Below are 14209 nucleotides of genomic sequence, written 5' to 3'. Positions count from 1 at the left end.
CACTACCCTTAAGGCTCTTATTAGACAACAAAGTTTCTCTCTTACAAAACCAGCTCACCAGGTATGAATTACTATGATGGACCACCAGCTCTGTAATTAGTGGCTTTCAGAAAAATACACAGAGGATATAATTCCAGGCTGAGACCAATGTCTGTGACAAAGTCGCACTCAGCAGCCAAACTTGCTACTGAATAGCCAAAGATTTAAGAGACTCAGGCAATTTGTCACTCCAGTGTCAGAGGATCCTATTAGTGGCCATCTCTACTCGTAGAAATGATGGAAACTACAGGTTGGAGGAGATCGAAAATACTTTGATCAAAACCAAAACAGTCTGTAGAATGGGGAGAGCTGTTTTTAGTTCATTTTAATTTAATTTGCTGCATAGATAGTTACAGAAAGACAAGATTTAACTTTGAGAACTTGTAAGGGTAGAGTAGGAAGTCACATCTGACCTGAAACTCAGACCAAGCCATGTCCCTCCGTAAGGAATAAGGAGTAACTCTCAGCCAATGAAGAAAAAGGACTTTTATTCAGCACCCAACGTGTGCTAAGTGATCTCCTAGATATGATCTCGTTTAAGGATTTGATGATAGCGGAGTTGGCCTCTGGCACACGGTCCTGCTGTCTCACATAAATAAGAAAAATACGAAATATATGGAGTGGAGGGGCAGGTAAGTAGAAAGAAGGGAGAAGAAAACAAAAAAGGAAAGATATATTTGATTTAAAAAATTAAAACATAGATAACCAGGTCTTTTTCGGCCAAACAAAGTAAGAGAGTTGTTTCTCAACTATGCAACTAATCCAAATTCGGGAAATAACTCCTCGAAACGAATAAACTTAGTTCTGAAAAACATGCGCGTCCAGTAACATCCGAAAACACGTGGCGGGGGTGGGGAAACCCGTCGCAACACCAGGCGAGACTCTAAGTCCCATCGTCCCATTCGGCAGCTCAGCCCGACTGTTCCCGGCGAACCGGCGCACTGGCTGCTGGGGCTTGTGGTTTTTGCCCCTGCGCCTCCCCGCGGGTTTGCGACGTTTAGCGACCATCGCGCCTGCGCCAGCGCCGGCTGAGAGGCTGGGGCCGTGGCGGCTCGTGCCGGGTGATGCTAGGCGGCTCCCTGGGCTCCAGGCTGTTGCGAGGTGTGGGTGGGACTCGCGGGCAGTTCGGGGCGCGGGGTGTCCGCGAAGGTGGCGCAGCCATGGCGGCGGGGGAGAGCATGGCTCAGCGCATGGTCTGGGTGGACCTGGAGGTGAGTCAGGTCGGTGGAGGGGGTGAGGGGAGGCGAGTGAGGTGTCGCGCGTGGGGCCAAGCAGCCGAGCCTCTCGGGGGAGAGCGGCGACGTCTGGGTCTCAGGTGTGCCAGGTGAGCGCCGCCAGGCTGTGGGCGGCGCGGGGCAGGTCCGGGGGCAGCAGTCCTGCGGGTGTTGGGGACTGTGCCGGGCTGTGGGGTTTCTTTTCAGAAGGGAGGAGTCATCCATATGGCTTCCCCGACCCCCGAATTCCGCCTAGGTGTGGATCCCTGCTGCCGCTCTTGTCGCCCCGGGCTTAGGGTCACAGGGGTACAGGTGGAGACAGAGGCTCCGCCAGACCCCACTTCGCCAGCCTCACAGGACCCTAGGTGGTTAGAACTAGACGGGACTCCGGAGATGACTCAGCCTTACCCCACATTCCATAAACGAGAAAACTGAGGCCCAGAGAGGGAGAATTCGGCTCATTCGAGGTCGTGCTGTTAGTGAGGATCTGAGTTGGCACTACAACATAGTTTTGATCCCTTTAGGTCTTTCATACTCAGCAAAGAACTTCCCCCTCCCTGAGTCTCAGTTTTCTCATATATGAAATGGGGATAATACTAGATTGTGGTGACGATCAAGTGCTGTAACTAATAAAAAGCTTTGTAAACTCTGCAGAGATGTAGTGATGTTATCTAACTCTTCCAAAATTGAGTGCTGTCAGCACTCAATTTTGCTTACTTTGCATCTGCCCCAGAGTAGGACCATGATGCGTGACTTGTAGCAGGCCCTTGGTAAATGTTTATTGACTAAATAACTCAGATTGAGTGCCTTGAGGACTTGCCCAAGGAGCGTTATTGTCTCTTCCATCCTGGCTGTGGGATATAAATTGAATATGCTTGAGGGATTCCCTGTTAAATAAACTTGGGTACAGTAGGCCAGAAAGACAAGCTTTGTGTGTATTATATTTTTTATTGCAGATGACAGGATTGGACATTGAGAAGGACCAGATTATTGAGATGGCCTGTCTGATAACTGACTCTGATCTCAACATTTTGGCTGAAGTAGGTGGTGCCTTGTAATACAGCCATATTGTTTAGAGTGTATTGGAAATCTAAAGATTGCTTCTTCCCATCTTTTTATTTTAAAAATAAGAAACCTGAAGCACATATAGATGAAAGTCCAAAGTGGTGTTCTAGGTCCTGGTAAGGTTGGTTCCAGAACCAAAATAATCCATCTCACAGCCTAGCTGTTTTTCAACAGTCATGCCAAAAATTAGGAAATAGAAATGCTACCATTTACTGAGAGCTTACTGTGTGTCAGGCACAGTTCTAAGTGCTTTACATATATTCACTGTTTTTTTGTTTGTTTTTGTTTAGGGGGGAGGAGGTAATTAGGTTTATTTATTTAGTTATTTTGATGGCAGTTCTAGGGATTGAACCCAGGACCTCATACATGCTAAGCATGTACTCTAACCACTGAGCTATACCCCCCCCCTTACATATGTTCACTCTTAATCCTCACAGCAGCTGTCAGGTAGGTACTGTTACAGTTATTTTATAGAGAGAGAGATTTTGGCACAGAGACATTGGGTGATTTGCCCAAGGCCACCTGGCTGGTTATGGGAGAGCCAGGTAGTCTGAGTAAACTGCTCCTAAGCAATAAGACAGACAAGTGCAGCCTCCCCGGGATTGGTGACTCACGCCAAAGTTGACTTCTTTATGTCATAACCTTAGCTTCAACCTGATCCTGTATATCCAATGTCTACCTTTTCATCTAGGACATGTGATTCTTCTAGATCTATAAGAAGATTTTGGAATTTCTATTGGTACAGAATCATAAAATATTGGGCATGATTAAAGTTTTAACATGCTGCTTTTAACTGAAACGTTAAGCAAAACAAATGAAACACACCTGTTGCCTTTTGGCCACACACAAACCATTTAATAAGTGTATGACAGCACCTGATTGGTAGAGGGTGAAATTCTGGGCCCTGAATAACTTGTCAGCAGTATTCAGAAGCAGTGAGAGATTCTGGAATAGGAACATGGCAGGGATGTTTTTGGGAAAGACAGTTTTGTTAAATGAGTTTCCAGAGGGTCGGCTTGATGTGTTGCTGGCACTGGATAAATTTCAGAAATCTGCAGTTAAGACTTCTGCTTATTTTCCTGGGTAGGTAAAAAAGGGGGAGGAACCATTTTAGATGAATGGCTACTTCCGTGGGGTACCAGGATGCACACACCTCAGAGTACTTCTTGCCCATCAGGTGGAGGAGAATCTTGAGACGTTGTATTTCTCATCGTAACAACTAGCTCTTTAAATAAACAAACAAACAAACAAACTAGACAAACCTTGAGTTTTTAGGTTTGGTCTTTTTCCTGTCACTTGGAATCTACCAGAGGTCAATAGAGAAAAGAAGTGTCTTTATTTACTATCCCTACTTACCCTTGGCTAAAGAAGAGTTTTTCCCTTAGATTACTGATATAATGTGAAATCCTGACAGTTTAATGGACCGGTTAGTTGATACGTGCCCTGGAGGAAATTTGGGTCTGTGTTCACACAGCTGCAGATGAGCACGGCATGTGTAAATAGATCCAGTCAGATGAGGATACGGATGTTTAAAAACAAACAAACAAAAATGCTTCAGGGCTGTTGGCACTTAAGTGTCAGTTCTGTGGAAAATATGTTTTATTCTCATATATGAGTCTGGGGAGAGTATTTTGTGGTGGTAGAAGAGCAGACATCCCACCCTGAGAATTCTTCAGAGTACCACGCTCGGATCTGGAGTTCAGTTACGTAGCCTTAAGTTGGTGGTAGTTTGTTCTTCCCATCAATTTCTTAGAATTGTATTTTGCAATATGAGGTTTTTTGGTTTTTTTAAAAAAATATCAGAGCATATTTTTTGCTTCTTCTTGGAGATTGCCATGACCAGCCTTCTTGTTTGGCTAAAACTCCTTGTTAGTTGTAGATATCAGACATACTTTAGTCAAATTCTTGTCATTCCTCTCAATGATTGTGAATTATTTTTACCACCTTAGTAGTGATAATAATTTGAATTTACAGAGTACTTTTCTTCCAGAGAGTTCAAAGAACTTTCATATCTCTAATTTCTCTTACCCTGTTAACATGACTGTGAGGGAAGGTGAGCAGTTTATCTCCGTCGTACAGATGGGGAAACTAAGGCGAAGGTGACTTGTTTGAATGCCATTAGGTTGAGCTTCTGTTGCTGCTGGGACTCTGTCTGACTCACAGTTGAGTGTTCTATTAAGTGGGGCTGAGAATTCTGGAGTCACTTTTTAAATTTTTCAGATGTCAACAGTTACTTTTTGAACTTCTTATTATGAAAATACTATTAAATAGTTTAATTTTATGCCAAATATATAATTATCGTAAGCTCTTGTTTTTTTTTTGCCCTCTTCTCCTGTCTCATCCTATTCCCCCACTTGTATGTGTTTTCTTAGTATTTTGTTGCAAATACAATTGTGTGTATTTCTTTTGAACAAATGTAAGTGAACTCATATGCATGTATATACTGTTTCTGCAATTTGCTTTTTTTCATTTGGCAATATAAACACTTTTTTTGGTATTTTTTTAAAATTTGCATTCTTTTTTATTGAAGTATGCAGACACTTTTCACAGGTTTGGCAAGCTTTTTCAAAAAAAAAAAAAAATTAAATATTTTAGGCTTAGAGTGCCACATACCTCTCTGTCATGTTTGCTTGTTTGTTTTACAACGCTTTACAAATTCTTAGCTTGCTGGTAAAAAAAAAAAAAAAAAAAAAGCCACAGTTTGGGACTATAGTTTACTGACCCTTGATACATATTTGTGTCCTCCTTTAATAGGTGTTTCATCTTTCAGTTGTGTGTGTGTATGTGTGTTCGTTCATGATGTTTTTGTTGCCATAAATGTGCTGGCGTAAATGAGCACCGCTTTTAGAGTTAACAAAGTGCTCTCACCTTTCTTTTCTGTGGTGTATATATATATTTAATCCTTAAAGCAGCTTAAACTTTGCCTCAGAAACCAAGCTTAGCCCTGTTGATTCTGGATGACTAACAGCCTTTCCCGTCTACAGGGTCCTAACCTGATTATAAAACAGCCAGATGAGTTACTGGACAGCATGTCAGATTGGTGCAAGGAGCATCACGGGAAGGTAACATTACCAAATAACAGGGCTGCTGCTTCGGGGGTCAGTGGCAAGCTTGTTGCCCCCACGTAGGAATCCTGTACCCTTGCTGGATGGTATTTTTAAAAGGGGTAGAAGAAGATTGCTTAGCGAGCCTGGGGAACTGCTTGCTTGTTCACTGTTCACCTTGGGAACCTCTCGAGATCATCTTCTTCTGAATATCCTCTTTTGTCCTCTCCTACCTTCAGTCTGTTGCTAACGCATTGGCGATCGTCAGGTATTGCTCAAATCAGCTTTCGGAGAAGGGGCAATGCTGATCTCCTGTTAATAGTTGTTTCTTCCCAGAGGTTGTATCATTGGACTTTGAGCACCTTTTTTGACTGTGTGGAACTGCTATTAACAGTCAGGAACGTAGCTTATTTGACTTGGATTCTTTAAGAAAAAAAAATCAGTGCAAAGATGGCAGTTTCATTTGTGAACTTGAGCCTGTAAATGGTCCATCTGTGGTTATATCTGCCTGTTTTAGAAGTGATGTTTCAATTCTGGATGCCTTTGAAAACTGACCTCATGTGTTTTGATGGGGCCTGGGGCTTCTCTCTTGCAGTCTGGTCTAACCAAAGCGGTGAAGGAGAGTACAATGACATTGCAGCAGGCAGAGTATGAATTTCTGTCCTTTGTACGACAGCAGACTCCTCCGGGGCTCTGTCCGCTTGCAGGTAAAATCCAGTCCTGTGTACATCTTGTAGCTAGTCTTCCGTTATAGTGGTTCAAAGGACTGCAGTTGCAGACAGATCAGCCAAGAACATATGTCTTCCGCTTACCCTGATTTAGACTGTGTATCTTACTTTTGTGTTCACATTTCCTTGCGTAATTTATGTATGCGTATTTTAAATGCCCTGAAACCTGACATGGGATACACAGACTAACTCAGTAACTCATATTTTTATTATGGAAACATTTCAAATGTATAGAAAAGTTAGATTTAGTCATTGTTAACCTTGTGCCATGTTTGTTTGATTGATTTATTTTTTTGCACATTTGAAAGTAAATTGCAGGCATTGTAACACTTGATCCCAAAATACTTCATCCAGCATTTCCTAAGAATAAGGACACTTTCTTATGTAATATTTCATTATCACAGTATCATTATCACAGTTAAGATGATTAAAAATAATTCAGTAACATCATCAGATAGGTAGTCTACATCCGAACATCTGTTTGTTTCAGTCAGGACTCAGTCCAGCTGCATGCATGTCACTTGGTTAATGTCTCTTTAGTGTCTTTTTTTATTTTTTATTTTTTTACTTTTTTATTTTTTATTATTTTTTTTCTTCTTTAGTGTCTTAATCTAGAATATGCACCTCTCTTTTTTCCCCCTTGTGACACTGACTTTTTAGAGAAACCAGGCCAGTTCTACTAGGATTTTGAAAGGACTGCCATTGTCAAAGGGAGGTTAATGTTCTGTGGAGGTGTATTTGTACTTGTATATGTAAACTGGTAACAGTAACTAACACTTTCCTTAAATATTCTTAAAAAAAAAGTCTTGACTTTAAGTATGAGAGCATGTATTGTACAAATTTTTCCCTTGGCCGATGCAGCTGGTGTCTGTTTTAAAGTTCTTATTTAAAATTTAGTGTTTTTAATATAAGTTACTATGTGGAAATATGAATATGGATATGCTTTATTAAAATTAAAATATAAACAAAGGCTTATCTGCTCATGAGATTCAGTAACATGTTTAGTGTTGGTATGGATTTTGTGATACTGGGAGAAAATTTGCACATCTCATATTATCTGAAAAAGTAGATAGAGTTGAGCATTATTTTAAGTATGCAGAATGGTAGATTGAATCTTTTTGTCCGTACAGAGGCCATTTACAAATTTATTATGAGCTAGACTGATTAAATACTCCAAAACCTGCATTTGTAATCTAATCAGACACACTCAAACCTAATTTAGGAATTTTGAGATGCTTTTAGGAATTGTTTGAATGTAAAAAATGGTTTCCGGTGCAATACAGTGTATGCATTTTTATGTCCTCCTGTATATTACTAGAAATACACAGGTACGGTATGCTTCGTGTCTTTCTAGGAAATTCAGTTCATGCAGATAAGAAGTTTCTTGACAAATACATGCCCCAGTTCATGAAACATCTTCATTATAGAATAATTGATGTGAGCACTGTTAAAGAACTGTGCAGGTAAGGGCTATATTTAGGATCTGTTAAATTGCCTCATTTAGCATATTTTAATTGAGAATTTGTGGAGAGTAATTGAATAGAGCTATAGAACTGAGGGTGCCAAGTGGGTATATAACTTGCTCCTCCCATTCTTGCTTGAGCTGGTGAGAACTGGGGGAAGGAACATAAAAAGTTTTCCATGTAAATTTCATTAATCCAGAAAGTTGATTGAGCACCCATTCTGTGCCTCATACTGGCCTATGTGCTGGGAACATACAGATATAAAGCCCTTGAGGGCTTAGGATCTAGTGAATTGACAGATGTGTAAAAAACACACCTGGGAAGTATACTGTGTGGTGACTTCTGTCATGGAAAATCGTTCATGTGGAAGATCAAGGGTGCGAGAGAAGGACCGCCCAGCTGCTGGAGTCGGGGGGATGGGAAGTCAGCGAAAACTTCTCATAGAAAATAGCTTTCAAGTTGAGATTTAAAGAAAAGTGGACATTTTCCAGGTAGTTAGGTGAGGAGAGAGCATTCCGGAGAATGGGCAGAGGTGTGGAGACTGACGGGAGCAGGAGGCTTAGGGTAATACGATTAGATCATTCTGGTTAGAGGGTGGTAAGAAAAGAGATAGGGAGGTAAGAACGAGGCTCGCATCATCTTGGAGAGGGAAGGATGAGCCAGGGAAGTGGCAGGGGGTGGTAGCGAGCAGCGTGGAGATAGAATATTTGAGGTCAGTGGAACGGCATTGAGTGCTTAATGGGGGCCTGAGGAAAGGGAGGAGGTGTACAGTGAGTCCTCGTGTTTCTAGTTTGGGCAGATGGGTGGATGATGGAGCTGTTCAAAGATGAAAGGGGAAATAAGAGGAAGAGGAGACTTGGTGGATGGGGGCAGGGAGGTGTCGAGGGTGGTGAGTATGGTTTTATGTGTGTTGAGTTGGAAGTGTCTGGTGGAGTTTAGGTGGAGACGTCCAGCAGGCAGTTGGTATCCATGACAGACACACGGGAGAGGGCTGGGCTGGAGTGAGCAGATGCAGGAATCTCATACACTGACGATCTTGCCCAAAGAGAATATATAGAATGAAGAGAGGAGGGGGTGGAAGATGGAGTCCCAGACAAGGGAGGCAGCTCAACAGTTAACAACTCAAATGCCTTTTCCAATGTAATCAGTTACTTGAAGGGTGTCATTATTCAGTGTATTTGAGACAGTTTCCTTTGAGAGTTCCATTTTTGCTGTGTATAGACGCTGGTATCCAGAAGAATACGAATTTGCACCAAAGAAGGCTGCCTCTCACAGGTAAGTTCTGGTCCTTCCAAGTACTTGGCGATCGGACACATGTTTATAACCCCCAAATTCCTGACTGCTTGCAGTAATGTCTCCTCTCTGCTCTTCTTCCTTGGGGGAAAGTAAAGGCTGACGAGCAGAAAGATAACTCTCTTTGGCTAAGGTTATCAGGAATTCTGGTCAGGATTCTAGCATTCCATTATGAGATATGTACGGTTTTATGTCTCATTGCTATTTTAAAACCTGTAGATAACTCAGGTTTGTAGGTATGTGCAACAGTCTTAATTTTTCTACTGATGAGCAGTAGTAATGTCCTTCCCAGCAAGAATATGGATTTGTGGCCATTTAAAATGAGAACACTTTGTGTACAGTTGCATGATACAGTTAACCTCACTTTGACACTTTTTAAGTTGTCAGATTGTTTCCTCTTATGTCTGCAACCTTAGACACAAGGAATTTAAAGATCTTGTGTACCTAGCGTCCTCTTTTACTTTTCGGTTTCGTAGTCTTGCAGGAAAGGCATGAAACTTGATGGGAGATTTAGCAGCTGGCTTCTCAGGGCAGCATTTATTTCATCCATTTACTGAGCCCCTGCTGCGTGCCACGCACAGTTCTAGCCAAACAGAAAGACCACGCCCCTGCTATAAAGAGCCTGGCGTGCTCATGTCTTTATTGGGCTCACGTGGACCACAGCACAGTCACACAGGCCTAGAATAAACCTTAACCTGAAACAGTCAGGTCTTGATGTGTGTTGGATTTCAGAATTTTTCGGGTTTTAGAACGGTAGTGGAGCCCCTGTAGTGTTTATATAGCACCCCTAACGAGGTCTGAGGAGGCCCCCCATAGTCAAACATGCTGCTGTTTCTACAATGAAATGTACGGATGCTCACAGTGAATGGCGGACCTAATGACTTTAAATAGCCTCGCATGCAGATTCGGTCAGGTGCTACCAGATAATGGGCTGTAAATGTACTTTGGGTTTTCAGATCTTCTTTGGGTTCCAGATTTGTGGCTAAGATGTGGTGTTCCTTGATATAGCCAGAGGCTGTATTTTTGGCGGTTTTAGCTCTCCACCACCAAGCCGAGATCTGGGAAGAAAGCACCATTGTTGTCTTGACCACAGAAGTAACTGTCGTAAAACTCCTGCACTGACTTTGTGCAGTTTGTTTTCTAAAAGAGGCCCTCGGCCCGTCGTTTTGAGCTTACTGATGTACTTACACGCTGTTCTGATCATCTTGGTTACCTGATTTCTCAGACTACGACAGATGAGAGACAGCATGTTGGAGGCGAAGAAAGGCTGTCAGATGCAGGCAGGCTGCCACTGGTTGTAGCGCAGCTCACCTCGAGGGAGGAGGTGGATCCTGTCTGATAATTGATGCTTATGCTGATGACTGAACCATGTGTTATGTTCGAGTGTGGCAATGTGTTTTGTGTAGGGATGTCATTATTGCACCACGTTTCCCAAACTGTGTTCCATGAGCTGTTAATATGTGGTCGATTAGGTTTCGGAAATGCTATGTATTCAGCACCACCTCCTCTTGGGAATTCGTGGTAGGTTTTAGTACATTAAATGCTTTGCAGAAAACTTCAAAAAAGCAATGTTTGAGTTTTTCCTAAACTTATTTGACCCTGGAATTCTTCCTTGTTTTTTTTTGCCCCCGATGGAACCCCTCACCACCTTATGGAAAGATTTGGGAAACTTTAACCTGTTATGTAGTTTAGAATCATTTTTTTTTTTTTGATCTTAGCATTTAAAAAAAAAAAAAAGCACTTAAATTTGCTTTCCTGATGTGTTCCACTTACTGGTGATGTCAGATAGTGGCATTTACAGTCGTGCCTGCTGGTCCTCAGTTGTGTATAAAAAGCCGCGCTCTGTAAAAGGATGATCACCTCCCCCGTGTTCCGGACGTCTCAACTCAGTGCGGTGTGTTTGCTTGTAGGGCGCTTGATGACATTAGTGAAAGCATCAAAGAACTTCAGTTTTATCGGAATAACATCTTCAAGAAAAAAACAGACGAAAAGAAGAGGAAAATTATAGAAAATGGGGAAAATGAGAAGACTGTGAGTTGATGCCAGTTTCCATGCTGCCACCACGTAGTTCTCTGGAAGCAACTCCTGGTGGTGTGTTTTTCTTTTTTTTTTTCTTTTTTTTTTTTTGGTTCACGCTGATTGCTTGGCAGAGCGCTTTCCTTCAGTTAACTTGCATCTCCAGATTATTCAAGCAGACAGCAGCTGAAAATTATTTTTCTCCTAACATGCTGTTTTCATTTATGACACAGCAGCTCCTTTGTAAGTACCAGGTCACGTCCATCCCTTGGTACATATCTGTATTTGCTTTTAGACCATTTCTTTTTGTTTAAAAAAAAATTAATAATAAAGCTAGTTCTATTGAAATGCAACCCTTTTTGTACTATCTATTCTTTAGTAGTATAACAATTGGAAAATAATTTTTTTTTCTTTTTTAGGTGGTATGGCTGATGTTTAAATTCTCATAACGCCATCAGGAGTGGATGAAGTTTCTTTACGTTAAATAGGAAGTGAGCTTACTCTGTTTTGCTTACAAGTCGAGAACAGAATGACTGGAGGCAGGTTCAGAGAAGCAGGCTGGGCTTGTTATTGTATTTCTTGAACTAACAGAGCTCTGGCATAGCTACTCTTTGCTGTATTTATATTCAAGAAATTCAAGGAAGCTGCCAGCCAGGGATTCTGTAGTGAACAACTAAGTCTTATTGAATAGGTTTTATGTGCGAGGCAGCCACTATGCTGGGTTTATAGAATGTAAGTGTCTGGCTGCCCTTGGTCCAGTGGTTAGTGAGTATTTGAGAAAGGACTTCAATTCGGCCGTCTTAACGCCTAAGTTTATGTACTTCAGAGCACAGTAATAAGCGGAGTCCTCAGCCAGAGGCTACGTTAGAATCATCTGCCTGTAGAACGTGTCTCCTCCAGACAGATGCCCCGTAAAACAGGAAATCAGAATTGGGAAGGGCCCCCAGGTGACCCACCTCTCCTGGCGAACCCCTGGGCTAACGGCCTTCTGTGGTGATCTCGGATTCCACCTTAACTTGATAATGGGGCCATTATACGAACATAGCAGTGTGATCCTGATGTCAGACAGAAATTTCTGAACTGTAGATGGGAATTACCTCGTAACTTCATTTGCTAAGTTGTTTTATCTACACAGCAACCCACGAGTGCAGAGAGGCTTGAGTGGAACTTTTTCTAAATGAGTAAATTGAGACTCAGATGCACAAGCCTAGGAAGTGTGAGATGATGAAAACGTTAAGTCTGCTGACTTTCCGGACCAGTGTTTTTTCCACTGTTCAGAATGGCATGGATTGTAGCTCACGTATCAACTTCAGTGGGTTGGAAGTCAGGACTTTGTAGTGGTTAAAAATAGGGCTCTTGAGTCAAACTCTGGGTTCATATCTGAGCTGTGTGACGTACTCAGTGCCTCTGGCAGGTTCACTTGTCTATAAAGCCTCAGTTTCCTTGTCTATAAAATGAGAATGGTGGTATCTGAACTCAAAGAATTGTCAGGATTAAATTAAATACTACACATAGTCCTGAGTTCAGTGCATGGTACCTAGTGAGCACCCTGTCGTGATAGTTAATGCGTAATGGTGATGGACTGATGCAGGCCAGCATCTCTGGGAAGGGGTGCTACGGTGGCTGGGCCATCATCTTAAATCAGTGTTCGCTTAATGCCCATGACTGTGATGCTGAAGTCTGTTACAGACCTCTCTTGGCTTAGTGCTCCTAACTAAAATTTGGTAAGGTCGTCTGTGTCCTTCCTTGCCTCTCAGGAGTGTTATAAATTCTAATGCAAGAATAAACAGGAAAACTCTAGGCTCGAGAAAGAGGTTTCAGAAGGAGTAGGTACTACTGTTAATACTGTGGGGTTTCTCCCACACAGCTGCCCCGTTTCTTCATCCAGTTATCTGAGCCCTACCATTTAGTTTTCTTAAGAATCTGAACTCCTGGTGTTCATTTAAAATCTTCCGTCACATGAATGGCCAGCTTACTGAGTTAATCCTCTGTTCCGTGCCTTCATTATGTAGCAGAACTCTGTTTTCCCCTAACGGAGCATGTGTTAATTTTCAGTAAAATAACTGGCAGCCTGTGAGACAAGCACGTCTGGTTTGAGGCAGGTCTGTATGAAGACATGTGATGCTGATGGTTCGGTGATTGGCTCATTATTTGTGAGTCTGCTTAAAAAGAAGAAATTGACATTTGTAGGGCTGGTAACTGTGATTGCACAGGAAATTCCTGAAGCTGTGGAGTAATTCCTGTGAAACGAACTGCACTGCAGATGGGTTTAAACGGAACGACAGCCTTAACAATGATGAGTATGTCCGGTTAGCTTGCCACCCCCAGAGCTGCTGGGGCGCCTCGTTTGGCGGTTCTTCTGTCTGTGCTGTAATTACCCTGCAAGCTCTGTTCGCAGGATCATCCAGGTGTATTTCTCTTACATCAAACTCATGAGGTGAATGAGTTGGTATTGTGGTGACAGTCTCCTGTCAGTATTCCTCGAGTGCCCATGATAATCCAGCCATTGTACTGGGTATGTGGGCAAGAAAGACCCCTTTTACCTGCAGCTTAGCCACAGGAGATGAGAGTAGAGCCTGGGATACCTGTGTTTTCTCATTTACACTATATCCCTTTATTAATAAGCCAGCCGACATCCATGGGGAAACTGATAGTTTTCTTTGGCAGTGCTGCTGTTCTTGTATGTGTAAGCCTTAAATTAAAAATCAGGAAGAATTAGTCATCGTGGTCAACTGCAGTTTAGTCATTAAATAAGTTTTGACAGATTGGTTGCCTTTTGATTGTGCATGATAGTCCTAGGGACACTCAGACGCCCTGTCCTGAAGAATTAATACACAGCAAGGGTAGCGGAAAATGGGTTGTTGCTGGGATGAGCCGGGCGTAGCAGGTTGATTCAAAAGCTGTTATGTTCTGTATCTGTTGATGAAGCAAAAGACATTATACTGTATATCTCTGGATATACGCTGTATATCTACTGTGAAAATTGAGTTTCAGTTATTTGAGCAAAGCCTTTAATTTTATGTAGCTTCTTTTTGTTTTTTTACATTTTGACCCCTGCCTGCCCCCCGCCCTTAATGTGTCTCCTGATAAAGCCATTGCCATGGTGGTAATATAAATGAAGAGTTCCTCCCTAGTTGAGAATTTTCTGTTGAGTAGAGGAATACTTGAAATTTTCTAAGAGAATAGATCTTAAATCAACACACACACACACACACACACACACACACACACACACACACACACACACACACGGGTAACGATGTAGAGGTGATGGGTAAGTTACTTAGTTTGATGGTCGTTTTTTTCCCCACTATATATATATATATACACACACACACACATATATA

General features: G+C 42.1%; 1 protein-coding gene across 2 annotated transcripts; it reads left to right on the top strand.

The window, feature by feature from the left end:
- Positions 1–948: 948 nt before the first annotated feature.
- Positions 949–11215, top strand: REXO2 (RNA exonuclease 2). Of its 2 annotated transcripts, XM_006181744.3 has the most exons (7): positions 949–1250; positions 2210–2293; positions 5303–5380; positions 5958–6069; positions 7445–7553; positions 8775–8828; positions 10757–11215. In XM_006181744.3, exons 1-7 carry the CDS (start codon positions 1104–1106, stop codon positions 10884–10886), a joined length of 714 nt encoding a protein of 237 aa, XP_006181806.1. In that variant the 5' UTR covers positions 949–1103; the 3' UTR covers positions 10887–11215. The 2 variants fall into 2 exon arrangements, with proteins under 2 accessions (XP_006181806.1, XP_014412258.1); XM_014556772.2 differs by lacking the exon at positions 5303–5380 and having other exon boundaries at positions 1042–1250.
- Positions 11216–14209: the final 2994 nt, after the last annotated feature.

Source organism: Camelus ferus, chromosome 33 (assembly GCF_009834535.1).
Source record: "Camelus ferus isolate YT-003-E chromosome 33, BCGSAC_Cfer_1.0, whole genome shotgun sequence".
Taxonomy (NCBI): Eukaryota; Metazoa; Chordata; class Mammalia; order Artiodactyla; family Camelidae; genus Camelus; species Camelus ferus.
This window is presented reverse-complemented; position numbering and strand designations above follow the sequence as displayed.

What these genes read in the sequence shown, in the direction of transcription:
- REXO2 (XM_006181744.3), top strand. Translation starts at nt 1,104, where the DNA reads ATGCTAGGCGGCTCCCTGGGCTCCAGGCTGTTGCGAGGTGTGGGTGGG. An exon ending in GCAAGGAGCATCACGGGAAG is followed by an intron (nt 5,381 to 5,957) that starts GTAACATTACCA and finishes TCTCTCTTGCAG; the next exon opens with TCTGGTCTAACCAAAGCGGT. An exon ending in GGGGCTCTGTCCGCTTGCAG is followed by an intron (nt 6,070 to 7,444) that starts GTAAAATCCAGT and finishes GTGTCTTTCTAG; the next exon opens with GAAATTCAGTTCATGCAGAT.